The following is a 24,987-nucleotide window of genomic DNA, read 5'->3' as shown; positions in this document are numbered from 1 at the left end:
ATTGAGCCCCGCCCTCGATCGAGCCTCACCCAACCACGTTCGATTTCGCCCCTCAAGCCCTGCCCTCCTCCGACACCGCCCACACGCCCCGTCCAGCCCCGGTGTCAACTAGCCACAGCAGGCCCCGCCCTCGTGGACCGCCCGGGCCCCGCCCTCCTGCCCCGCCCACCCAGGCCCCCGCCCACCAGGCTGCCCAGGGCGGGGCGGGGGCGGCGGCGGCGGAACGCGGGGCCCGAGCGCGCGACGGCGGAGGCGGCGGCGGAGGCGGCGGCGGAGGCGGCGGCGGAGGGGACCCGGGGCGCCATGGCGGCCGCCGAGCGCCGCGCCTTCGCGCACAAGATCAACAGGTATGGCGCAGCCCGTGGGCACGCCCGCGTCGCCCCCACATGGCCCCACCCCGGGGCGCCCCCGACCCAGCCCCCTAGCGCCCCATCGCCTCCTCTCTGCGGACTAGGGCACCGGGTCCCTGGCCCGGGTGGCGCCGGGGCGCGGGGCGCGGGGCGCCGTGGGCGCCGGGGTTGCACCTCTCCCGAGCCGTCGCGTGGGGAGGGTGAGGCAGGGAGGGGTCGCGGCCCGGGCACCCCGCACCTTGGCTCGGGGGCCGCCAGGCCCCGCGTGGACCCCGCGTCCCGGGGCCTGGTTGGGGTCCAGGGCCGAGAGGCGCCCCCGACGGCCCCTGCCCCCCCCCCACGCCACCGGGGATGTCCGCTCGGCCCTCCCCCGCCCGGGGCCGGGGCCTAGCTGTCCTGGGGAGCGAGGCAGGGAGCCGGGGACAGCTGGGGACAGCCCCCCGCGTCCTGCCCCCGGCCCTCCCGGCACGGGCCGGACGCGCCGCCGACGGGCGGGAGATGCAGCGAGGTTGCACGGATGGTGTGGGGGCTGGGAAGCCGCCAGCTGGTGGGCAGACGGGCGGAGGGACCGGCGCCAGGCGCTGGGGTGGGGGGGATCTGTTTCCGTGGCCTCTGCAGATTGGGAGGGAGGGAGCCTGGGAGGTGGGGGGAAGATGTCAGACTCACGGGGGGGGGGGGGGCTGAAAACTGGGGTCTTTGAGATGGGTGGGGGAGTATGTCTGTGCTCAGGTATCCTGTTCACCCGTGCCCTGTCCTATTGGGTCACAGGTGAACCCAAGGGCCGCCCCCTCCCGGGGGCCCTGCTCCGGGGTCGGGGCACCAGGGGAAACCCCACTCTCCCAAATAAATGTAAAGGCAGAGACAGATGGGAGGGGTGACAGGGTGCTGCTGCGCCCTGGGGGCACCCTGGACAGGAAGGAAAATGGGAAGGGTGGAGTTGGCCAGGATGAACACCTTCATTTTCAGGTGACCGGAAGGAGGCGAGGGGAACTTCTGTGTCCCTGTGTGTGGAGGAAGAGAGGTTTAAATGGGTGGTTAGGGCAAGTGCAAAGGCCCTGTGGTGGCAAGGGGGCAGTAAGAATAGATTAGGCAGAGCTCAGGCCAAAGGAAGGACTTTGATTTTTGCTTTGTTTTGTTTTGGTGCTGGTACTAGGGCTTGCACTCAAGGCCTGGTGCTGTTTCTTGGCTTTTCGGTTCACAGGCATGTGTTCTACCATTTGAACCACAGCTCCACTCCTGGCTCTCCCCTCCCCTCTTCATTGGAGATAAGAGTCTCGCAGGGCATTCCTGCCCAGGCTGGCTTCGAACTGTGATCCTCAGATCTAAGATTCCTGAGTAGCTGGGATTACTGGCATGAGCCACCATGCCTGGCCAGGACTTTGACTTTTATCCCTAGTGAGATGGGAGCCGTGGAGGGTTCTGAGCAGAGGAAAGGATGTGACCTGGTGTCGTTTTCATGATCTACCTTTATTTGTTTCTCTAACTTGGACTCTTGAAACTCTCTGAACCTGAGGAAATTATTAAGTGATTTTTCTTTTCCTCTCTGTCCCTGTGACCATCAGTCCTAGTATCTGCTCAAGGGACAAAAAGGGGCTTGGGGTTCTGACCTGGGAAAAATAGCCACTGGAAGAAAAGAAAAATACCCCAGGGCCTAAGCCTCCAGAGAAGCTTTTAGGCGCCCAGGTGTGTCTGTGCTCTGACCTGGAGCTGTAATTCATTGATCAATACCAAATTAGGGAGGCTGAGGCTAGAGGATTGCAAATTTGAGGCAAGCCTGGGATATTTAGTGAGACCCTGTCTCCAAACAAAGAAACAATAGTTTACCTGAATATTAGGCAGTTTCTTTTTTCCTATTTCTGTGTGTGTGTGTGTGTTTGTCAGTCCTTGGGCTTGAACTCAGGGATGGTCTGGGCGCTGTCTCTTAGCTTTTTTAAGGCTCAAGGCTGGTGCTCTACCACTTGAGCCACAGGCTTTTGGCTGGTTAATTGCAGATAAAGAGACTCACAGACTTTCCTGTCCAGGCTGGCTTTGAACTGCAATCCTCAGCCACCGGTGCCCAGCAATTAGGCAATTTCTAATGAACAGATTCTTAACAAAAAGAAAATAATCCTTGCTACTCAAAGATTAGGGAAATCTTGGCTGGAAGAGAGCCTGGGCAAAAAGTTATGCAGAGACCACACCCCAACCCTGGTCTCAACCAAGTTGGGCCTGGTGGTGTGTATCTATAATACCACTTATATGGGTGGTGGTGTCAGAGGATTTCACTCCAAGATCAGCCTGGGTATAAACTCAAGGTCTTACCTAAAAAATAACTAAAGCAAAAAGGTCTGTAGATGTGGTTCAAGTGGTAGAGCACCTAACTAGCAAATGTGAAGCCAGCCTGAGTTCAAACCCTAGTGCTACTTTAAAAAATAAAAAAAGTTCCTGTGACCTTTTATTTTTTTCCCCCAGTACTGGGGATAGGACCCAGTACCTCACTTATTATTTATTTGTTTTCGGTTGTAAAGCTTGAACCGGGAGCAGGGACACTGTCTCTGAGCTCTTTTTGCTTAAGGCTAGCACTCTTATCACTTTGAGCCACTGCGCCACTTCTGATTTTCTGGTGGTTCTTTGGACATAAGAATCTCAAGGGACTTTGCTGCCTCCGCTGGCTTCGAACTGTGATCCTCACAGCTCAGCCTCCTGAGTAGCTGGGATTACAGGTGTGAGACTGGTGCTGACTTAGGCAGGCTTTTCAAATCATTACTGATAACTGATTGGAATTAGACAGGGGTCCCCATTCACATTTTTTTTTTTTTTTTGGCCAGTCCTGGGGCTTGGACTCAGGGCCTGAGCACTGTCCCTGGCTTCTTTTTGCTCAAGGCTAGCACTCTGCCACTTGAGCCACAGTGCCACTTCTGGCCATTTTCTGTATATGTGGTGCTGGGGAATTGAACCCAGGGCCTCATGTATACGAGGCAAGCACTCTTGCCACTAGGCCATATCCCCAGCCCCCCATTTACATTTTTGTGGTGCTCCTGCTAGTGTCTTCAAGAATTTCTGTCTCGAGAGAGGTCATGGGTGTTCGGGACCTTCTCTTTACACAAGCGGGAGCTCATAGCACCTTAGACTTCAGTGCTGGTGCGTTTATTCTCCTTCCTACCCCAGAGGAGAGACCTCTGCTCCTCTGACCAGCGCCCCCCCCCCCCCAATCCTTAGCATTCCTCCCATTGCATTGTGGGAGCACCTACTCCATTCAGCTCTGTTGGGGATGTCAGAAGCTGGTGATAGAAAAATGAGGTGTGAGGTCTGGGCTCCCACTAGTCTGGACCCTTAGAGATGGAAAAATGCTGGAAGTCTGGGGTGTGGCTACAATGGGCCTGTAAGACCCCCGCCCCTAGTCCTTTTGTACAGACCTCAAGATTCACTGATGGGGCTGGGGATATAGCCTAGTGGCAAGAGTGCCTGCCTCATATACACGAGGCCCTAGGTTCGATTCCCCAGCACCACATATACAGAAAACGGCCAGAAGTGGCGCTGTGGCTCAAGTGGCAGAGTGCTAGCCTTGAGCTGAAGAAGCTAGGGACGGTGCTCGGGCCCTGAGTCCAAGGCCCAGGACTGGCCAAAAAAAAAAAAAAAAAAGATTCACTGAGAGTTTTTTGTTTGCCCTTGTGGGGGGGGGAGGGTCATGAACTCAGGGCCTGGGCGCTGCCCCTGAGCTTTTGTGCTCAAGGCTAAGATCTGCCACTGGGCCACAGTTCTACTTCTGGGTGATTTTTGTTTTTGGTGGTGGTTCACTAGAGAGAGCCTCACAGGCTGTCCTACCTGGGCTGGGTTTGAACCACGATCCTGAGATCTCAACCTCTTGAGTAGCTAGGATTACAGGCATGAGCTGGTAGCACTTGGCCAAAATTCACTAATAGTTTACCTAGAAAGCCTAGAGTCAAAGGGACCTTTGGAGGTTGGGGGTGTGGCCGGAGAGGAGGTAGATCCTGAAGTTCTTGGTTCTTGGCTCCAGCTCCCCTCGAGGGCTCCACCTTGGGACGGGTCCTGACACCCAGCCCAGGGAACACAGCCCCTTCACCTCCACACTTCCATTCTAGACTCTTCTTAGTTCGGCTGTGTGGCCTGGGTGAGTCACAAGGCCTTTCAAAGCCTCAGTCCCCGTTGATGTAAAAACAAAACTGTCTATCTCAGCTTCCACAGTGAGACTCCAATGAGCCCTTACTGTATACTGGATTCCACTATGCCAAGAACAACTTTAGGAGGTCTGGAACCTTCCCGAGTCCAGAGACAGACACTCATGTATGGGTCTGTTTTCTGTGACTGTGACAAAATGCCCTGAGGCTAAGTAACCTTATGAGGCAAAGAGGTTTATTTGTGTCATAGTTTTGAGGGTTTTGCATAAGTGATGCGCCGTGTGTGTCTGTGCTCTGCTGGTCTCAATCTTGTTTTTTCTTTTTCCTCCTTCATGGGTGGTACTGAACTCAGGGCCTCATGCTTCTAGGCAGATGCATTGAAGTCAACTGCCCAGCGCCACTCTCCAAGGCTAAAGGCAGGAGGATGGAGATCTAGCCTCTAGAATAGCAGCTAGGAAACTGCTGGTCCCCAGCACGGCCTGGTCCCTGCCACGGCCTCCTCCCATCCCCTGCACGGCCTCGTCCCTGCACAGTTCAGTGGCGATCAGAGCCCCACCGACTTTCCTGCCCGGGCTGGCTTCGGACCGCATCCCCAGGTCCCTGCCTCCGGCGTGACTGTGATGACAGGCGTTTGTGCCAGGTCTCTTGGCCCCTCTCCCTGTGGAGCTCCTGCCTAGGCCCGCGGAGGCCCGTGGGAGGCCCGAGGAAGCGGGTCCCGCCGCCCCCAGCATCCCCCCTGTTCCTGTCGCCCAGGACGGTGGCTGCCGAGGTCCGGAAGCAGGTGTCCCGGGAGCACAGTGGCTCCCCGCGCTCCAGCCGGCGCTCCAGCAGCTCCCTGGGGGTGAGATGGGGCCCCCGACCCCGGACACAGCCCCTGGGTGCTAGAGGGGGTGGGCGGGCAAGCCCCTCTTCCGGGACCCCCCCATGGGGCCGGGAACTTCCGGCCCGCCCCTCCCCATAAGGTGGGGGGGGGGACGACTTCCGCCCTCGCTCTTCCTCTTGGTTCCCCTGCAGACACCCGGGCACGATTTCCTTCCTGGAGCCCTGGAGGGGGCCCGGGCTGGAGAGCGGCCCTGGGAAGTATGACATCATCGTGACGTCACTTGTGACGCCATGGCCCCCTTGGCCTCCCCAGCTCCCACCCTCCCCAATCCACAGGGTCACAACCCCCTTGCCCCCACCCAGGTCCCTCTGACCGAGGTCGTGGAGCCCCTGGACTTCGAGGATGTTCTGCTGAGTCGGCCTCCCGACGTGGAGCCTGGGCCCCTCCGGGACCTGATCGAGTTCCCCGCTGATGATCTGGAACTGCTGCGTCAGCCCCGGGAAAGCAGGACCACCGAGCCTGGGGTCCCCGAGGACGGGTGGGTCCGACAGCCCCGACCCCTAGAGTTCCACAGCCCTGACCGAGGTCAACCTCAGGCGCCCCCCCACTTCCCACAACCTCAAACACCTCACCCTCTCTGAGCCTCTTTGACATCAGCAGAAAGAGGCCCCAATCCCCGGGGCTGGGACTTACTCTGGGGGCCCTTTCTGTACACTCTGATTTTTTTTTTCTTTAATCAGAAAACTTGACGCCCAAGCCAGGGCAGCCGTAGAGATGTACACAGAGGACTGGGTGATCGTGCACCGAAAGTGAGTCAGATACACGGCAGGCTCTGTTCCCAGGAGGCATTGCCTGGGGCTGGTCCTCCTGATTATCTACCACCTGTCCCTCCCTGCAAGGGTGGCTGGACTTTTCTTGTAGAGCACAAAGTGCTGCCCATAACCTTATGGGCATTGCATGCCTTCCTGGGGCCATCAGAGTGCATTTCACCACTTACCCAACCCACCATCCCATGCTAGGTACCAGTACCTGAGTGCTGCCTATAACCCCATCACCTCAGAGACGCAGAGAGAGAGGCAGAAAGGCCTCACCCGCCAGGTCTTCGAGCAGGATGCCTCTGGGGATGAGCGATCTGGTCCAGAAGACATGGTGAGAGCAGCTCTGGCTGGGGTCACTTCCAGGGGTATGTGCATAGACCCAAAGACCCTATCTTAACCACTAGCTGGGCAAGGTAGTGCAGGTCTGTCCTCCCAGCTATGCAGGAAGTGTAAAATAGGAATATCATAGTTGAGGCTGGCCAAGGCATAATCTGTGAAATCCTATCCCAAAAAATGAAGCAAAGAAGCCTGGGGGAACTGACTCAAGTGGTAGACCTGGGCTTCATGAGTGCAAGGCTCTCAGTTCAGTACCCTTGCTGTGGAGAGAAGGGGCAGGGAGGACTCGGTCAGCCTTGATCCCAAAATAAACTACTGAGCCAGGAGCCGTGGTGCATATCTGTAATCCCAACTCTGTACCAAGAGGCCTGAGACAGGAGGATTGGAAGTTCAAGGCCAGCCTGTGCTACAAGTCAATACTCTCACAAATCAGGAGGAAAGTTCGAGAGAATTTTATCAGCTCTTTGAGTTGAAAAGTTAAGGCTAATAGTCATAAGCACTTACTGAATGCTTAGTGTATACAATAAAGGCTCTGTTTGTCCTCCCCTTTCATGCTGATAAGTATTGCAACCATTTTTGCAGGCAGAGAAACTGAGGCACAGCAATGATTAGAGGGTCTGGAGACAGTCAGCATTTGTCAGTCAGCATTTACTAAGCACCTGCTACAGACCAACCGATTATTAAGTATTAATATTCTTGCCATTGCTTTTCTTTTTTATGTAGACAGGGCAATTCAGGCCTCTAGAGTTGATGGGGGGGTGGTATCAGTCAGTCATGGAGCTGAGTTCAATTTCAGTCAGAGCCTTGTGGCTTTCACCATATCTAAGGCTAACTCATTTGGTAGGGTCCTGTGGTCAGTGACAGCCCCAGTGGGAAGGACTTTCCCTTCTCCTAGGTGACAATAAACAGTCCCAGGGAAGGCTCTCATTGGTCCAACCCAGGCATCTCATTACTCTGGAGCTAAGCCTCATGGAAAGAGGCAGCCCCTGCCCTTGGCAGCAGTGAGCAGAGTCCCAGGGAAAGCTCCCATTGGTCCAGCTCAAACTCGCCCTTCACCTGCTGTTAAGCATGGGACTGGCAGGTGTATTCTGATCATCTAGAGTCCCGTGGAAGCCAGGATTCGGGACCCCATTGCCAGCCACGGCGCAACCAATGGTCACTTGTTCTCCGTCCGCAGGACGACTCTCGGCGCAGCTCAGCCTCCCCTGAGGACACCCCTCGAAGCAGCGGCGCCTCTGGCATCTTTGACCTGAGGAACCTGGCTGCGGACTCGCTGCTGCCCGCACTGCTGGAGCGGGCAGCCCCCGAGGACGTGGACCGCCGGAATGAGGCCTTGCGCCGGCAGCACCGGCCCTGCGCCCTGCTCACCCTCTACCCGGCACCTGATGAGGTGGGCACCCGTGGGCCCCTCAGTGACTTGGAGCTCTGCATTATTCAACAAGCATTTATTAGATGCCAACTGTATACTCTTGTCTTTAGTCAGTCTTGTATATCTACCAGATATTCTAATATTTACCGAACGCTCATTTATTGGATACTGATTATTGTGTTTTCTGATGTATATTTAGTACTTATTGCATGCCTACCCTATTATTTTTTTCTTATGCTAGTGGTTTAAACCCAGGACTTTATACTTACTTTGTCACTTGAGCTACACTCCCCCTGCTCTTTTAGTTTTATTGTTATTTTTCAGATAGGGTCATTGGTTTTTGCCCAAATGGGCCTCGATCATGTCCTGTTTTATGTCTTTTTGTGTAGCTGGGATGACAGGCTTGTACTCCCATGCCTGGCTTTATCAGTTAAGATGGTGTTCTGGCTAACTTTACTCCCAGGCTAGCCTTGAACCAATCCTCCTGATCTAGATAGGATCCTGAGTAGATGAGATTATGAGCATGCAACTCCAGGCCTTCCTGGCTTAGGGTTTTTGTTTTGTTTTGGTCATTGCTGTTTTTGTTTTTTTCTGCCAGTAGTGGGGCTTAAACTCCAGGCCTTTTCCTCTTCCAGCTTGCTTGTTCATCGCTGTGCTCTCTGCCACTCTGCAAGTCTGGCATTGTTTCTGGTTAATTGGAGATGGAGTCTTGAAGACTTTGGTTTAGTTTGGTTTTTGCCAGTCCTGGGGCTTGAACTCAGGGCTTGAGCACTGTCCATGGCTTCTTTTTGCTCAAGGGTAGCACGCTACCAATTGAGCCACAGCACCACTTCCGGCTTTTTCTGTATATGTGGTGCTGAGGAATCAAACCCAGGCCTTCATGCATGCTAGGCAAGCACTCTACCACTAGGCCACATTCCCAGCCCCTCTACTATATATCTGTGTCTACTTGATCAGTATCTGTTGGGTACTTTAGACCTATAATGGGGTGTCACCTAAATAAACACATTGTAAGTTGACGATGTAGTACATTGAAAATGTGTTTAATGTGCTTGCCCTACAGGACATAGAGCCTTGCCTACATTCAGGATGCTCTGAAAACTTGCATTAGCTGATAGTTGGGCAGATATAAGGCTGATTTTTTTTTTTTTTGGCCAGTCCTGGGCCTCGAACTCAGGGCCTGAGCACTGTCCCTGGCTTCTTTTTGCTCAAGGCTAGCACTCTGCCACTTGAGCAACAGCGCCACCTCTGGCCATTTTCTATATATGTGGTGCTGGGGAATCGATCCCAGGTCTTCATGTATTCGAGGCAAGCACTCTTGCCACTAGGCCATCTTCCCAGCCCGGCTGAATTTTTTTTTAAGTTTGAATGGTTCATGTCATTTATTGAATACCATACTGAAAGTATGTAGAATAGTTTCACAGGCTCACTTTCCCAACCACTTACAACTCAAAGGAAATCGGGAGGCAGAGATTGGAGGATCCCAATTTGAGGCCAGATGGGGAAAGAAAGTTAGAGACTCCAACTCAACCAATGGCTGGGCGCAGTGGCACACGCCTGTCATCCCAGTGACCTGGAGAAGCACAGATAGGAGGATCACAGACAGACATGGAGGAAGGAAAGCATTTCAGGCTGGGAGTGGACACACCTGAGCTGGCCTGCTGGCTCTTGACAGGAAGAGGCTGTGGAACGCAGTAGCCGCCCGGAGCCGCCCCGTGAGCACTTTGGACAGAGGATCCTGGTCAAGTGTCTGTCACTCAAGTGAGTAACTGACCTGCCCCTGCCCCTGCCCCAGCCCACCAAGGTCCCCACTTGGGAGCGAGCCATGGTGTGACCATATGCAGCCTGGCCACCCGGGGACCCCTCCCCCGTGGGCTTTTATAAGGGGACATGACTTCTTTCTCTCTTCTCTCTCTCTCTCTCTCTCTCTCTCTCTCTCTCTCTCTCTTTGATCAGTCATAAGGTTTGAACTCAGGGGCTGGGTGCTGTCTGTGATCTCTTTTGTTCAAGGCTAGTGCACTACCACTTACTTGAGCCACAGCACCACTTCTGGTTTTTCTGGTGGTTCAATGGAGATAAGAGTCTTATGTCCAGGCGCTGGAGGCTCACGCCTGTCATCCTAGCTACTCAGGAGGCTGAGGATCACAGTTCAAAGCCAGCCCAAGCAGGAAAATCTGTGAGACTTTTATCTCCAATGAACCACAGGATAACCAGAAGTGGCGCTGTGGCTCAAGTGGTAGAGTGCTAGCCTTGAGCTGAAGAGCTCAGGGACAGGGCCCAGGCCCAGAGTTCAAGCCCATGACCGACAGAAAAAAAAAAAAAATCTTACAGACTGTCCTGCCCAGGCTTTGAACCATGATCTTCAGATCTTCAGATCTCAACCTCCTGAGTAGCTAGGATTATAGGCGAGAGCCACTGGCACCAGGCTCCTCGTGTGTGTGTGTGTGTGTGTGTGTGTGTGTGTGTGTGTGTGTTCTAGAGTTTGAACTCAGAGCCTGGGTGCTGTCCCCAGCTTTTTTTTTTTTTTTCTGAAGTCTAGTGTTCCACCACTTGAGCCACAGCTCTACTTCCTGCCTTTTGCTGGTTGATTGGTGATAAGAGTCTCATGATCTTTCTGGCTTGTGCTGGCTTTGAACTTCAATCCTCAGATCTCAGCATCCTGAGTAGCTAGGATGACAGGCATGAGGCAGTGGTGCCTAGATGAAGCTATTTAATCTTTAAATGTCAGTGTCTCTGCTCCGTCATTTATTTTAGCTCATGTATTCACCACAGCCTGTGAAGTGGGGCTGTAGGTAGGGAAACTGAGGCACTCAATGACAACGTTGTGGTGCCTGGTGCCTAAAGTCCATATGACTTCTGGGCTAATCTCTCCTGGGGTGCCCTGCCCTGCTGCTGAGGATTTAGGGTGATGAGGTGGGCCTGGGCCTGAGCCCGCCTCACCACTACCCAAGATGCTCTCTGCGTCCATCCCTCTCCTCCCCCCAGTCGCAGAGGGGGTGGGAGCAGCAGTGCGTGGGAAAGGAAGTGAACAGGATGCGTGCTTGGACCCCAGCCCAGGCCTGCCGCTCCCCACCCCCAGTTCCTGCCCAGTTCCAGGCAGGAAAGGGAGGTTCCATTCTGACCCAAGGCCCCAGGGACCTTCTGCTTCTAATCCAGTGCTTAAGGCTCAGCCTGCATGCTGGACAAGGCATGTGCCAGTGGCAAACACCAGTCATCCCAGCTACAGAGCCAGCTCAGGCAGGGAACTCCATGAGATGCTTTATCTCCAATTAATCATCACAAAGTGAAAAGCAGAGGCTGTGGTTTAAGTAGTAGAGTGCCAGCCTTGAATGCAAAAGCACTTGACACCCAGGCCCTGAGTTCAAGCCCCAGTACCAGCACTGGGGAGGGGAGGGGAGGAGTTAGCAGTACCAGCTCTTTGTGCCACTCGCCAATCATTGAATGCCTATTGTAGAGAGAGCGCAGAGCTGGGAAGAGCTGGGATCACAGGGGGCTTGGAGCCCTGAGGAGGCCTCTGGTCCACTGCGGGGCACCAGGGAGCTGGCAGCTAGGGAGGAGGTGCTAAGAACCCCCAGGGAGGAGGGACTGGCTCATGGTATGGGAGGGAAAGGATGAGGGGCCACATGCAAATATGGGAGACAGGAGTGTTTGGGTACCTATGATTTCTGGAGAGGGGAAGATGAGGCTGTTGGTGGTGGTGGTGGTGGTGGTGGAGATGGTGGTTGTGGGGCTTGAATTCAGGGCCTGGGCACTGTCTCTGAGCTCTTCTGTTCCAGGATAGCAGTCTGTCACTTTGAGCCACAGCACTACTTCCAGTTTTCTTTTAGTTAATTGGAGAGTTTGAAGCCTGGGTTGGCTTCAAACCGTGATCCTTAGATCTCAGCCTCCTGGGTAGCTGGGATTACGGGTGTGAGCCACCAGTGCCTGGCCAGACCCTCAAGTATTTTTGTTTTTGTTTTGTTTTTGCCAGTCCTGGTGCTTGGAATCAGGGCCTGAGCACTGTCCCTGGCTTCCTTTTGCTCAAGGCTAGCACTCTGCCACTTGAGCCACAGCACCACTTCTGGCCGTTTCCCATATATGTGGTGCTGAGGAATCGAACCCAGGGCTTCAAGTATACGAGGCAAGCGCTCTTGCCACTAGGCCATATTCCCAGCCCCAGACCCTCAAGTTTTAAGAGTGTATTTTGTTTGGTTTTTCTTTGTCTTTCTTTTTCTGGGTAGTACTAGGGTTTAAACTTAGAGCCCCGAGTGAGGCAAGTGCTTTACCCCTTGAGCCATGCCCCCAAACCTTTTGGCTTTAATCATTTTTTGGGCAGGATACATATTTTTGCCCAAGATAACCTAGACCATGATCCCTCCTATTTATCCTTCTTGCATACCTGGGATTTCAGGCATGGCCGCTCTAATCAGCTATTATTGGTTGATATGGGATCTTGCCAGCTGGCCTCCAACTGTGGCCCTCCTGACCACCTCCCAGATAACTGGAATTGCAGGGATGAGTCATCACTGCTTCACTCTGGCTTTAAGGCTGAAGCACTTGGGGGCTGGAGGTCCCAGGTAGAGTAGACCGGGAGAAGGGTTGGCAGGGCTTGATGGGTCTGTGACCTAGCCATCACTGCTTCAATCTGGCTTTAAGGCTGAAGCACTTGGGGGCTGGAGGTCCCAGGTAGAGTAGACTGGGAGAAGGGTTGGCAGGGCTTGATGGATCTGTGGCCTAGCCATGGGACTCGGCCCAGGATGGCCAAGGGTATTGTACAGGTGTGGTTGGGAGACCCAGGATTAGGGAATCTATCAATGAAGCTCAAAACTTTGTGCCTCAGTTTCCCCTTTTACCAAACAGAGTGTGTCTTTCCTGAAAGCCAAAGGTTCATTCCATTTGGCCCAGTAGGAATGGGAAACGCCCACCTCTCCCCCCCCCACCCCTCCCTGGGGTTTGTGGACTGTGGGGGGTGTCCCAGAGCATCCTCACACACCCCGACATTTTTTTAATTAAACTTTAGTGACAAGGTGTTGTGCAAAGAGGGTACAGTTACATAATAAGGCAGTGAGTACATTTCTTGTGATATCTTACACCCTCATTTTTCTTTCCCTTCCCTAGATCAGATAGGCATATATACAATGCCCAGTGTACCAAAATCATATATAGTAACCACATAGGGTACGCCAGAGGAAATTCACCTAGAACTTTAAACATAACATCAACAATAGAATCCTCCTGTGTCCTCTTGGAGCCGACATTTTATTTTATTTATTTTTTTTTTTTGCCAGTCCTGGGCTTGGACTCAGGGCCTGAGCACTGTCCCTGGCTTCTTTTTGCTCAAGGCTAGCACTCTGCCACTTGAGCCACAGCACCACTTCTGGCTTCTTCTATATATGTGTATGGTGCTGGGGAATCGAACCCAGGGCTTCATGTATGCAAGGCAAGCTCTCTACCACTCGGCCACATCCCCAGCCCAACAACCCGACATTTTACCCACAGGTTTGAGATTGAAATTGAGCCTATCTTCGGCATCTTGGCCCTGTATGACGTGCGGGAGAAAAAGAAGGTTTGGAGCCCTGTTTCTTCTCCTTCCTCCCTGTGGGGCTGGTGGGCTTCCTGGAGGTGGTGGCCCACCTCCCACTCACATCCCCTCAGATTTCAGAAAACTTCTATTTCGATCTGAACTCGGACTCCATGAAGGGGCTGCTTCGAGCCCACGGCACCCATCCTGCCATCTCCACCCTGGCCCGCTCTGCCATCTTTTCCGTGACCTACCCCTCGCCTGATGTCTTCCTGGTTATCAAGGTGCTTGCGGGGGCCCAGCATGGCAGGAGGGTGGGGGTGTGTGTGACACACACACACACACACACACACACACACACACCAGTATGTGTGGCCATTGACAAAACACCACTGGGAAGTTTGTGGATAGATATTGAAAATGATTACTGGTGGTACTGGAATTTGAGCTCAGAGCCTTAAGCTTATTAAGCAGGCACTCTACCACTTGAGTCACACCCTCCAGCCATTTTTGCTTTAGTTAGTTTTCAGATAGGGTCTCACACTCCTGCCTGGGATTGTGAGCCTTTTACCCATACCTCTCAAATAGCCACAATTACAGATGCACATTACCATGCTTGGTTTATTAGTAGAGATGGGAGTCTCGCTAACGCTTTATCTGGGCTGGCCTTAGATTGTGATCTACCTAATTTCCCCCTTCCAAGTTGCTAGGGTTACAGGTGTGAGCTGCCACACCAGCCTCTTTATTTATTTTTCTTTTTTTAGAGGTGTTTTGCTAATCAGGGCAGGAAAAACTAGCTGGCACATTCATTTGGGATTTTCTGTTTCCGGGTGTGAGATCAGGCTTCCTTCCTCTAAGCCTTCAGTTAGGTTGCAGTAATGAAATGAATTGAGTGCCTGCAGGCAGGCCCTGCATGTGGCTAGTCTTCACAGGGTACAGTCAGCCATGGTCTTTATTTTGCAGATGGGAAACTGAGGTATGGAGTGGGTAAGCGACCTACCCATGCTATGCACCCATAACTATCTCTTGAGTTGCCAAGATTGGAGCCCAGGCCTCCTGGCCCAGAGCCAGGGTCTGTGTTTACAGTAACTAACCAAGAAGAGTTGTAGAGGGCTGGGAATGTGGCCTAGTGGTAGAGTGCTTGCCTAGCATGCGTGAAGCCCTGGGTTCAGTTCCTCAGCACCACATATACAGAAAAAGCTGGAAGTGGTGCTGTGACTCAAGTGGTAGAGTACTTAGCCTTGAGCAAAAGGATCTCAGGGACAGTGCTCAGGACCTGAGTTCAAGCCCCAGGACCGGTGGGGGGGGGGGAGAGAATGTAGAGCTGGACATGTGGCTCAGTACCTCAGTGCTGGGATACCTGCCTAGCATAGATTCATCCTAGATTCATCCCGGCTTTTTTTTTTTTTTTAAGTAAATGCAGGGAAGCTATTAGCCAAGGTTAAGTTGGGGTTTGGGATTGTCTGAGGGATGGACAGGTCTACTAGGCTAAGGCCAGAACTTCATTCCTGAGACAGTGGAGGCCATGGGAGACCAGGAAGGGAGAGATCCCTAGCTATGGGTGTAAGGCGGCGCAGCGGGGATGGCGGATCTGGGGGGCCCGAAAGGGGTCCGGATGGTGCTCACCGGCCCTCCTGCCCCGCAGCTGGAGAAAGTGTTGCAGCAAGGGGACATCAGTGAGTGCTGCGAGCCCTACATGGTGATGAAGGAGGTGGACGCGGCCAAGGTGTGTGGGGCGGGTGAGTCGGGGGCGGGGAGGGCCTGCGGGAGGCAGGTACAGGCTGGAGGGCCGGGGCCCCAAGCTGTCGCCCCTCTACCCTTCCTCCCCACAGAACAAGGAGAAACTGGAGAAGCTGCGCCTGGCGGCCGAGCAGTTCTGCACCCGCCTGGGCCGCTACCGCATGCCCTTCGCCTGGACGGCCGTACACCTGGCCAACATCGTGAGCAGCGCCGGCCAGTCTGACCGGGACTCTGACTCGGAGGGTGGTGAGGAGGCGGGGCCAGGGGTGGGGTGTGGCCTAAGGGCGTGTCCATGCGCGAGGGGGCGGGGCGGCGGTGGGGCCAATGGGTGAAGGGTGGGCAGGGCCACGCCAGCAAGGGCGGGGCCAGCGGGAGATGGGTGGGAAAGGTGGGGGTGGGGGTCAGTGGGAGATAGGCATGGCTTGTGGAGAGAGGGTAAGGGGGGCGGGTTCCTGTGGGAGGCGGGCATCAACGGAGCGGTAGGGTCGGTAGGGGAGAAGGAAAGGACCGGGAGTTGGGCGTGGCTGGTGAGAGAAGCGGTAGTGGGCGGGGTCAGTGGGGTGGGCGTAGCCGAGGAGGGCAGCGGCCTCCGCGGGGGCGTTGCGCGCCCTCTGCTGGCGGATGGCCGTACTACTCCCGAGGCCGGTCTGTCCCTGGGCCTGTCTCTGGCCTGTCATCTCTTCTGTCTGTCTGTTCCCCCAGAGCGCCGACCTGCCTGGACTGAGCGTCGCCGCCGGGCCCCCCAGGACCGAGCTAGCAGCGGGGATGACGCCTGCAGCTTCTCTAGCTTCCGCCCGGCCACACTCACTGTCACCAACTTTTTTAAGCAGGTGTGCTGCCTGTAGGATGGGGGTGGGCGGGGAAGGGGAGGGGGGACAGGGGAGAGGATCAGAGCCCCTCCCCACTCCCCTCGCCCCGGGCTGACCGGGTCTCGTCCTCACAGGAGGCCGAGCGGCTGAGCGACGAGGACCTGTTCAAATTCCTGGCCGACATGCGGCGCCCGTCGTCCCTGCTGCGGCGCCTGCGGCCCGTGACCGGTGGGTCTGCGATGGCAGCTGCCACCCAGCGACCATGCCATGCTCGATCCCCAGCCTTGGCACAGATTAGGAGTAGAACAGCTGGGACAGAGTCACCAGGGACACGGTGGCAGGGGCCAGCCACATGGGCTCCGAGGGCAGAGCTGGCCAAAGGCGTGCATGAGGCAGGGTGTAGGAGGTGACTCCATGGCTTTTTCTTCCTGGAGGGCTGAACCCCACCCTGTGGTCCAGATTGGGAGGCGAGGCTGGCTAGGAAGCCGGGCAGATAAGACAGACTCCCTTTTTCCCAGCTCAGCTCAAGATTGACATCTCCCCGGCTCCGGAGAACCCCCACTTCTGCTTGTCCCCTGAGTTGCTTCATGTCAAGCCCTATCCCGACCCCAGAGCCCGGCCCACCAAGGAGATCCTGGAGTTCCCAGCCCGGGAGGTCTACGCCCCCCACACCTGCTACAGGTATGGCCTCTCTGTTCAAGGGGTGCTTGCAGGGGATCGGCTCTGGACGAACCCCCATTCTTACAGATACACAGATACCCATGGGGAGATGCCAGTGCTTGGCTTTAATGCGGGGTGTGTAGGCACAAAGGGGCTCATGTCCTCTCTCTCTATCCTGCTCTCCTCCGCTCTCCACTGCCTGCTCAGGGCTCTGCTCCCTGGCCGGAAGCGGGGCGCCCTGGCCGACCCCAGTGGGCGGACAGCTCCTCCTGCGCAGGCGCCCAGAGGCGTCCTGGAGACATGACTGGACCTCGGTTCTACCCAGGCAAGGGGCTCAGGCCGGCAGCGCCGCGGTGTGGAGCCTGGGGAAGAAATCGGGGTTCAGGCCAGGGCAGGAGGAGGGAGGGGCTCGTTCCCGCCGCCCTGGGGGCCCAGCTCCCAGCACACTCACCTCTCCTGGATCTGTCGCAGCCATTGCTGCAGCTTTGCCATCTCGCGCCGCTGTCGCTGCAGGTGACCGGTGAGGGCCCACACCTGGTGGCTCTGCTTCTCTGTGTGAGCCTGTGGGGACAGGACTGTGTCCTCAGTGGGAGCAGCTGGGGTGTGTTCCCCTCCAACCCCTGATCCTGCCCATGCTCCCTCCCTTGCATCTGGTAACACTGGAATTCAACCACCCTCCCTGGCCTCCATTTCACCATCTGTCAAATGGGCTGTGTGTGTGCACACGCGTGTGCGTGCATGCCCATGTGCCAGTATTGGAGCTGGAATTTAGGGCCTGGGTGCTGTCCCTGAGCTTTTGCATTCAAGGCTAATACTCTTCCACTTGAGCCATAACTCCACTTCTGGCTTTTTGGTGGTTCATATTGGGGATAAGAGTCTCAGGGACTTTTCCTGCTCAGGTTGACTTGGAACTGCAATTCTCAGATCTCAGCCTCTTGGGTAGCTAGGATTATAGGCTTGAGCCACCAGCACCCACTTATAAAATGGATTTAAGGTAGAGTCATAAACACCCCAGAACTAGTTCCAGAGGCCTCAAGACATGCTACGGGGTTTATAAGACATGTACCTCTGAAGTCAGTTGTTATCTCTGTTTATAAATTGGGAAACTGAGGCATGGGAAAGGATGCTGGTTTTGCCCAGATCCTATGGACCTGGGAGACATCGGTTACTCATCTTTGAGAAATGAGTTCTGAGAATCAGAGTAGATGCTGAAAGCCACTCACCTTTATGGTCTCAAGTTGTTGGCTGGACTGGCCCAGCCAGGCCCCCCTCAGCTGGCCTTCTAGCTGCTTCACATTGTCTCTCAGCACCTGCTGGGCCTGGGCCACCTCCCCGAGCAGCTGGGCCGTGGCTTCTGCACGGAGCTGCAGGGCGTCCTCTTCTGTCTGCTCGGAAGATAGTAGGGCGTTAAGACTGTGACCAGCCTGCTTTCTGGGCAAACTTGAGCTCTTAGACAACCTAGCTAGTCTTCCCTCTCTGGACTCCTATGAGCCCCACAAAGCCCCAAGCGTCATGCCCACCTGCATCTCCAATAAGTTTGTGCGAAGCTTCTGAGCAGCATCCCGGCCCTCATGGACCTTCATTCCTAGGAGCTGTAGGGCCTGGTCAAAGAGGCCCATGCTGCGCCCGGCCTCCATCAGCCTGTCCTCGGTGCCCTTGTACACGCCGTTCAGAGCCTGGCCCAGCTGTAAGGCCCCGTGGAAGAGCAGCGTCAGCTCCTCATGCTGGGCGGGCTGGGCACCACCCACGGGAGCTGCCGGGACCACGGTGACCAGGGTACACAGCAAGCACAGCGACAGCGCGGGCATGGCTGGCCTCCCAACTGTGGCTGAGGAACCACCGTGGCGCCTTTTATGGCCCTGCCCGCTGTGAACCCGGTCAATGGTTAACCGCCTTGCGCAAGCATGCAGGCCCTGTGGAGAGTTGCATCAGGCGCATGTCTGGCCTGGCCACGCTGGAGTCACGCTGGCACAGGCTTGCGGCCAGTTGGGGTCCAGGGGCACTGGGCCTCCATCGCTAGACTGTCCTGCGCAGCCTCAGTTTCCCCACTGAGACCCACAGTTGTAGGATGACATGGCTGAGCGGGTTCAGCCTAGATCAGAGCCAGGCACACGGGGGAAGTTGTTCCGAGCCCTCACCACCAGTCAGCTGTGCAGGGCTCCCCGATGCCCGGCCTAGTGGCAAGGGACAGGTGGACGGATCCATTCAGTGGCTGCACAGCCGGACTTGGGGAGGGGCGGGGATGCTCCCCCAATTCTGCCACCATTTCACTTCCTGGATGGTTATGGGCCCAGCACCTCATTTGTCTGATCCACAAAATGCCGGTCTGAGCCCCCACGGGGCAGCTGCTTCTGGAAGGTAAATGGGTTGGGCTGAGTGTGGTAGCGTACACGTGTAATCCCCGCTCCTTGGGAGGCAGGGATGGGAGGACTGCAGAGCAAGGCCTGCTGGCACGGAGTGAGACCTCATCTCAACAAATCAGTGGCGTGGGGTGATTCATGCTTGTCATCCTCACTGTGTGGAGGCAGAAGGGGGAAGATTGGGGTTTGTGGATGTCTGGGCCCCCAAAAAAGGAAGACCCTGCTTGCAAAATAACCAAAGTAAAGAAAAGTAAAGAGGGTTAGAGGTATGATTCAAGTGGTAGAGCACCCTGCCTTGCAGGTATGAGTTTGAACCCCAGTACCACCACCACCACCACCAAAAAAAAAAAAAGACCAGTGGCTCATACCTATAATCCCAGCTGCTCGGGAGGCTGGGATCTGAGGATCGTGGTTCCTAGCCAGCCCAGGCAGGAAGGTGTGAGACTCTTGATCTCCAGTGAACCACCAAGAAGCCTTAAGTGAAGCTGTGGCTCAGGTGGTAGAATGCCAGCCTTGAGCATAAAACCTCAAGGCCAGCACCCAAGCCGTGAATTCAAAAAAGTAAGCCAGTTATTTGATATGGAGTGTGCAGAGCAGAGCCCAGCGCCCAGGAGGTGTGCCATAAGTGTTTGGTGCAGTTATTTACCGCCATCATATGCCTACAAAGGCTGAGCAAGAACCTGCAATGTCTTCATGACACCGGGAAACAGAACTCAGACTCTAGCCCCAGCCTTGAAATCTGGCCTCAGTTTCCCCAGCTAGGAGGTATGTGTTGGGGAAGCGTGTGTTGGGGCGGGGGAGTTGGGCACGGGGGTAGGCCAGCCTAGCCACTGGCCTCGGAAGCAGCCTCAGTGCCTATTTGTGCTTTGAGGGGGGCTGTGTGGTCCCCACCCTCTGCCTCTTCATCTCTGGTGGTGCCGTGTGTGTGTGTGTGTGTGTGTGTGTGTGTGTGTGTTGGTCCTGGGGCTTGAACTCAGGGCCTGATCGCTGTCTTGGGGCTTTTTCACTCAAGGCTGGTGCTTTACCACTTGAGCCACAGCTCCACTTCCAAGTTTCAGATGGAGATGAGAGTTTCATGGACTTTCCTGCTCAGACTGGCCTTGAACCGTGATCCTCAGATCCCAGCCTGCCGAGTGGCTGGGATGACAGGCGTGCACCACCAGCCTCTGGCTTGAGCCTGGTGCTTGGGGTTGTGTCTCATCCCTGCACTCCATGCTGGGGCCTCGTGGCCCACTTCTCCACGCTGCCTGTGTCCTGGCTGTCCGGGGCACCCCCCTCACCTCCCGGCCATTGTCCCCCCAGGAACCTGCTCTACGTGTACCCACACTGCCTCAACTTCAGCAGCCGGCAGGGCTCCGTGCGCAACCTGGCCGTCCGCATCCAGTACATGGCAGGCGAAGACCCCAGCCAGGCCCTGCCGGTCCGTGGAGGTGACACGCGGGGCAGGGAGTGGGGGTGTGCCGCCTCGGCGGGCCCCTCATGGCACGTCCCCACCTCCTCAGGTCATCTTTGGCAAGTCCAGCTGCAGTGAGTTCACCCGCGAGGCCTTCACACCCGTGGTCTACCACAACAAGTATGTGGGCCAAGGCCGCAAGCCGGGCAGGGGAGGGCACACCTAGAATCCCCGTGCCTGCGAGGCAGAAGCAAGAGGAGCTTCAGTTCAATGTCAGCTTGTGCTACATAGAAAGAGACCCTATCTCAAGAAACAGCCAGGCACTGGTAGCTCACGCCTGTAGTCTTAACTACTCAGGAGGCTGAGATATCAGGATCTCTGTTCAAAGCTGGCCTGGGTAGGAAAGTCTATGAGAATCTTATCTCCAATGGCTCACGAAAAAAGCTAGAAGTTGAGCTGTGGTTCAAGTGGTAGAATGCCAGCCTTGAGCACAAAAGCTCAGCAACAGCACCCAGGCCCTGAGTTCAAACCCCAGGACCAGCACTTAAAAAAAAAAATCAACAACAGCAACAAAATTGGGAGCACACATGGGGTGCCTGGGGGCAATCGGGAGATACATACGTATGCCCCAAGTTGGGAAATGGTAGAGAAGAGGAGGGTGGCCCCCCTCCCTGAACCGACCCCCCAGCTCTGTCTCCCCAGGTCCCCCGAATTCTATGAGGAGTTCAAGCTCCAGCTTCCAGCGTGTGTGACGGAGAACCACCACCTGCTCTTCACCTTCTTCCACGTCAGCTGCCAGCCCCGGCCAGGCACGGCGCTCGAGACGCCCGTGGGCTTCACCGTGAGTCGGGCCTCCCCCTGAGCCCTCCCGAGTCCCCCGGGCCGGGCCCCCACCTGACCCTCAGCTTCTCCCCAGTGGGTCCCCCTGTTACAGCACGGACGCCTGAGGACCGGCCCCTTCTGCCTCCCTGTGTCCGTGGACCAGCCGCCGCCTAGCTACTCCGTGCTGACCCCCGACGTAGGTGCCTGACCCCCAGCACCCCAGCACCCTCAGCTTCTGCCACCGCAGGGGCCTGCCTCTCCTTCCCTAGGAATATTTCGGGAGCCCCTATGTACCTTGCCACCATCCCCCTTCCAGCTTTTGGGGAGTCCGGGGGTGGGGGGTCCTGAGTTCCCCACCCCCTCCCCCTCTCCTGGCACCATTGCTGCCCCATCACTTCCTCTAGAGTTCAAGTTCATGGTTAATGAGTTTCACCCCATTTCCCAATGTCCCGAGGATCACATGACTTGCAGCCTGCCCCATGGGCCCCCTCCCCCATCCCAGGAGAACCAGGCCAGGGTCAGGGGTCAGGGGTGCCAGGCTGGGCAGTGGGCGGGCCGCCTCCTGGTGGCCTGACGGGTGTGGGGAGAGCGGGGCCCGTGCCCACCTGGCACCCCCTCCCGCAGGTGGCGCTGCCAGGGATGCGCTGGGTGGATGGCCACAAGGGCGTGTTCAGCGTGGAGCTCACGGCCGCGTCCTCAGTGCACCCCCAGGTAAGGGGAGCCCTGGCCTCTGGCCCCCTGCTTGCCCCTGGCTCCTCTGGGGTTGGGCAATGGCTGCTGAGAGCCAAGGGAGGCCGGGCCGGTGTGGACGTGACTCTGGTCAGCTGGGCCGGGCTGTGCGGGAGGCTGCTGGCCTGGGGGCAGGGCCGGAGCAGCCCAGGACCTTCGCTCCCCTCGTGTCCCCCCCATCCCCCAGGACCCCCACCTTGATAAGTTCTTCACGCTGGTGCATGTCCTGGAGGACGGGGCCTTCCCCTTCCGGCTCAGGGACACAGTGCTGAGCGAGGGCACCGTGGAGCCGGAGCTGCGGGCCAGCCTGGCCTCGCTGCGCCTCGCCAGCCCTGAGCCCCTGGTGGCCTTCTCCCACCGGGTCCTGGACAAGCTTGTCCATCTGGTCGTGCGGCCCCCCATCATCGGAGGCCAGATGGGTGAGCCGGGGGGCAGGGAGGATCTCAGACCTCAGTTTCCCACCTGAGTTTCCCCCTTCTCCCTGTACTTGTTTCTCTGGCCTCAGTTTCCCCCATATGACCCATGGCCCCTGGACAAGTCCCTCTAAGTTCCCTGGATGGCCATAGGGCTCCTTAGGCCTCTTGGGTCTTGCTGCAGGAAGCCAGTGGGGCAGGGAGAGGCCTTGGGCCCTGGAACTTGACCTCCACTCTGCCCGACAGTGAACCTCGGCCGGGGAGCCTTTGAAGCAATGGCCCATGTGGTCAGCCTTGTCCACCGGAGCCTGGAGGCGGGCCAGGATGGCCGTGGTCACTGCCCGCTGCTGGCCGCTTATGTCCACTACGCCTTTCGCCTCCCTGGCACTGAGCCCAGCCTTGCTGGTGGTAAGTGCTGGTGAAAAATCCTGGGCTATAAGAAAAGTCTAAGACAGGAGCAGATCAGGGAATGGGGAATAGGGTGCACCAAAGCCCTGGGGTCCCACAGGTTGGTTTGGACAATTTGCAACACATATAGCATCTTGTAAAGAAGAAAAGAAACGAAACTGCACACTGATGGCTCACCCCTGTCATCCTAGCTTCTCAGGAGGCTGAGATCTGAGGAGTAAGGTTTGAAGCCAGCCTGGGCAGCAAAGCTCCGTGAGACTCTTATCTCCAATTAACCACTCAAAAACCACAAGTGGTGCCGTGGCTCAAATGGTAGAGCACTAGCCTTGAGCACCAAGAGGCTCAGGGACAGCACCCAGGCCCAGAGTTCAAGCCCCACAACTGACCAAAATGTTAAAAGGAAAAAAAGATACCTGAAAAGGAGAGAGACAGACAGATAGATAGATAGATAGATAGATAGATAGATAGATAGATATGTACTCACATATGTAGATAGCCATTTCACTTACTTTTGCCCCAGAGTGTTGGCTCCATGCCCTTGACTGGCAGCTGATTCAGCCAATCAGCAAGCACCTTCAGTAGCTTGGGCCTGGGACTCAAAACTAGCCTGCTTGGATTTGAATCCTTGCTCTCTTGACTCTCTGGGCAAGTTTCCTCCCCTCTCCTCCTTTCCCATTTATAAAGCAGGAGTAATAAGAACAGCCACCTCGTGGGGACAATGGTGGTTACAAAGTATTTAGTAGGCTCGTTGTCCATGTGTTGTGAACATATGGGTTTGGCTGGACTGAGGCTCAGCACTCGTTCCCCATCCCCAGCTCAGCACCACAGAGAAATAAGAGGAGAGTCGGGTTTTTCTTGCCGTTTATTTGTTACATGATTAATATTACCCACTCAGCCGTGAGTGCAACCTTTTTCTCAGGTGGCTTTTCTGTCTGCCTGGCTCTGCTGAGAAGCAGTAACTCCTTTCAGAGAGAAAAGGGGAAGTGAGAGAAGGAAAAATAACTTCTCCACAAGCCAGCATTGGTGGCTCACGCCTGTCATCCCAACTACTCAGGAGTCTGAGTTCTTGAGGATCATAGTTCAAAGCCAGCCTGGACAGAAAAGTTCATGTGACTCTTCTTTCCAGTAAGCCACCAAAAAAGCTGGAAGTGGGGTTGTGCCTCAAGTGGTAGAGTGCTCACCTTAAATAAAAAAGCCAAGTAAGAGGGCAAAGCCTCGAGTTCAAGTCCCAGTACCAAAAAACAAAACAAAAGTCTCCAATAGCTGCCAACTGGGAAGGGATTGGAGGTAACTGGGAAGGGGTTGGGGGTGGTGGGGCAGGTGGAAGGGCTGACTCCGTGACCCCCTCCTCAGGGGCCCCTCCAGTGGCTGTGCAGGCCGCCACCCTGGCCCATGGCTCCAGTCGCCCATCCAGCCTCTACCTGGCCCGGTCTAAAAGCATCAGCAGCAGCAACCCCGACCTGGCTGTGGCCCCGGGCTCTGTGGATGATGAGGTCTCCCGGATCCTGGCCAGCAAGGTAGGGCGAGGGTGCCCCAGCAGCCAGCCATGGCCGGGGCTCCCAGGCAGGTGGGTGGTGGAGGACTGGAGACAACACAGGCCCCCACTGGGAGGAAGGCTGCACGCCCCACAGTGCGGCCCGACTGTGGCAGCTCTCAGCAGTGAACTGCAAGGATGATGAGTCTGCTGCATGCCAGTGGCTCAGTTGGCTACTCAGGAGGCTGAGATCTAAGGATCACAGTTCCAAGCCAGCCCGGGCAGGGAAGTCTGTGAGACTCTCATGTCCAATTTGCCAGCAAAAAAGATGGGAAGTGGAGCTGTGGCTCAAGTGAGTGCCAGCCTTGAGCACAAAAGCTCAAGGACAGCGCTCAGGCCCTGAGTTCAAGTCCCAGGACCTGCACACACACACACACAGAGAAAAGCACAAGTGTGGCCAGCCATTCAGTGCCTGTGTGCGTGCCTGCCACGGGCCGCACACTCTCCCCTGTGCCCGGGCACCGGTGGCCCGCAGCGGGCCCGAGGTGCCCTCCTGTTCAGGACCCCGCCTCTCTGACATGTGCATCTCCAGGGCGTCGACCGCTCCCATTCGTGGGTGAATTCCGCTTACGCTCCAGGCGGCAGCAAGGCTGTGCTGCGGCGGGCGCCCCCCTTCTGCGGGGCTGAGCCCAGACAGGTGCCCTCCCCGCCCGCCCTGGCGCGCTCTGTGACATTGCCACGCATGCGCACCCCGTGACACTACCACGCATGCGCGCCCCGCCCACACGCCACTAACCCAGGGTGGCTGCCTGCGGGAAGCAGCAGCCTCCTTCCTGTCTTTGAGGCTGTAGAGTCTGCCTTGCAG

General features: G+C 56.3%; 2 protein-coding genes across 7 annotated transcripts in view; one reads left to right on the top strand and one right to left on the bottom strand.

Annotated features, from left to right (window-relative positions):
• Positions 1-278: 278 nt before the first annotated feature.
• Dock6 (dedicator of cytokinesis 6) overlaps positions 279-24,987 on the top strand; it is a 50,475-nt gene continuing 25,766 nt past the window's right edge. The window contains exons 1-23 of one of the 5 annotated variants that reach the window (XM_048342183.1): positions 279-347; positions 5,222-5,309; positions 5,654-5,829; positions 6,032-6,100; positions 6,311-6,440; positions 7,623-7,835; positions 9,490-9,575; positions 13,293-13,359; positions 13,449-13,598; positions 14,960-15,040; positions 15,147-15,300; positions 15,757-15,884; positions 15,998-16,091; positions 16,382-16,544; positions 20,186-20,303; positions 20,386-20,456; positions 20,979-21,117; positions 21,193-21,294; positions 21,723-21,809; positions 22,015-22,246; positions 22,487-22,648; positions 24,002-24,165; positions 24,715-24,819. In XM_048342183.1, the coding sequence (XP_048198140.1) occupies positions 304-347; positions 5,222-5,309; positions 5,654-5,829; positions 6,032-6,100; positions 6,311-6,440; positions 7,623-7,835; positions 9,490-9,575; positions 13,293-13,359; positions 13,449-13,598; positions 14,960-15,040; positions 15,147-15,300; positions 15,757-15,884; positions 15,998-16,091; positions 16,382-16,544; positions 20,186-20,303; positions 20,386-20,456; positions 20,979-21,117; positions 21,193-21,294; positions 21,723-21,809; positions 22,015-22,246; positions 22,487-22,648; positions 24,002-24,165; positions 24,715-24,819 (2,823 nt within the window). In that variant the 5' untranslated portion in view covers positions 279-303. Of the gene's footprint in view, positions 348-5,221; positions 5,310-5,653; positions 5,830-6,028; positions 6,101-6,310; positions 6,441-7,622; positions 7,836-9,489; positions 9,576-13,292; positions 13,360-13,448; positions 13,599-14,959; positions 15,041-15,146; positions 15,301-15,756; positions 15,885-15,997; positions 16,092-16,381; positions 16,545-20,185; positions 20,304-20,385; positions 20,457-20,978; positions 21,118-21,192; positions 21,295-21,722; positions 21,810-22,014; positions 22,247-22,486; positions 22,649-24,001; positions 24,166-24,714; positions 24,820-24,987 lie in introns of all 5 variants that reach the window. The other 4 variants (XM_048342179.1, XM_048342180.1, XM_048342182.1 and 1 more) reach the window with 4 other exon arrangements.
• Positions 9,164-18,748, bottom strand: Angptl8 (angiopoietin like 8). 2 transcript variants are annotated; one of them, XM_048342318.1, is made up of 4 exons: positions 18,044-18,748; positions 17,747-17,908; positions 16,975-17,084; positions 9,164-9,387 (listed from the first exon to the last, which is right to left on the bottom strand). In XM_048342318.1, the coding sequence occupies exons 1-4, from the start codon at positions 18,329-18,331 to the stop codon at positions 9,375-9,377; spliced, it is 573 nt and encodes a 190-aa protein (XP_048198275.1). In that variant the 5' UTR covers positions 18,332-18,748; the 3' UTR covers positions 9,164-9,374. The 2 variants fall into 2 exon arrangements, with proteins under 2 accessions (XP_048198275.1, XP_048198274.1); XM_048342317.1 differs by lacking the exon at positions 9,164-9,387 and adding an exon at positions 16,552-16,885.

The sequence above is a fragment of the Perognathus longimembris genome, chromosome 3 (genome assembly GCF_023159225.1).
Source record: "Perognathus longimembris pacificus isolate PPM17 chromosome 3, ASM2315922v1, whole genome shotgun sequence".
Classification (NCBI taxonomy): domain Eukaryota; kingdom Metazoa; phylum Chordata; class Mammalia; order Rodentia; family Heteromyidae; genus Perognathus; species Perognathus longimembris.
Note: the sequence above shows the minus strand (reverse complement) of the source record. Positions and strands in the feature narration are given on the sequence as shown.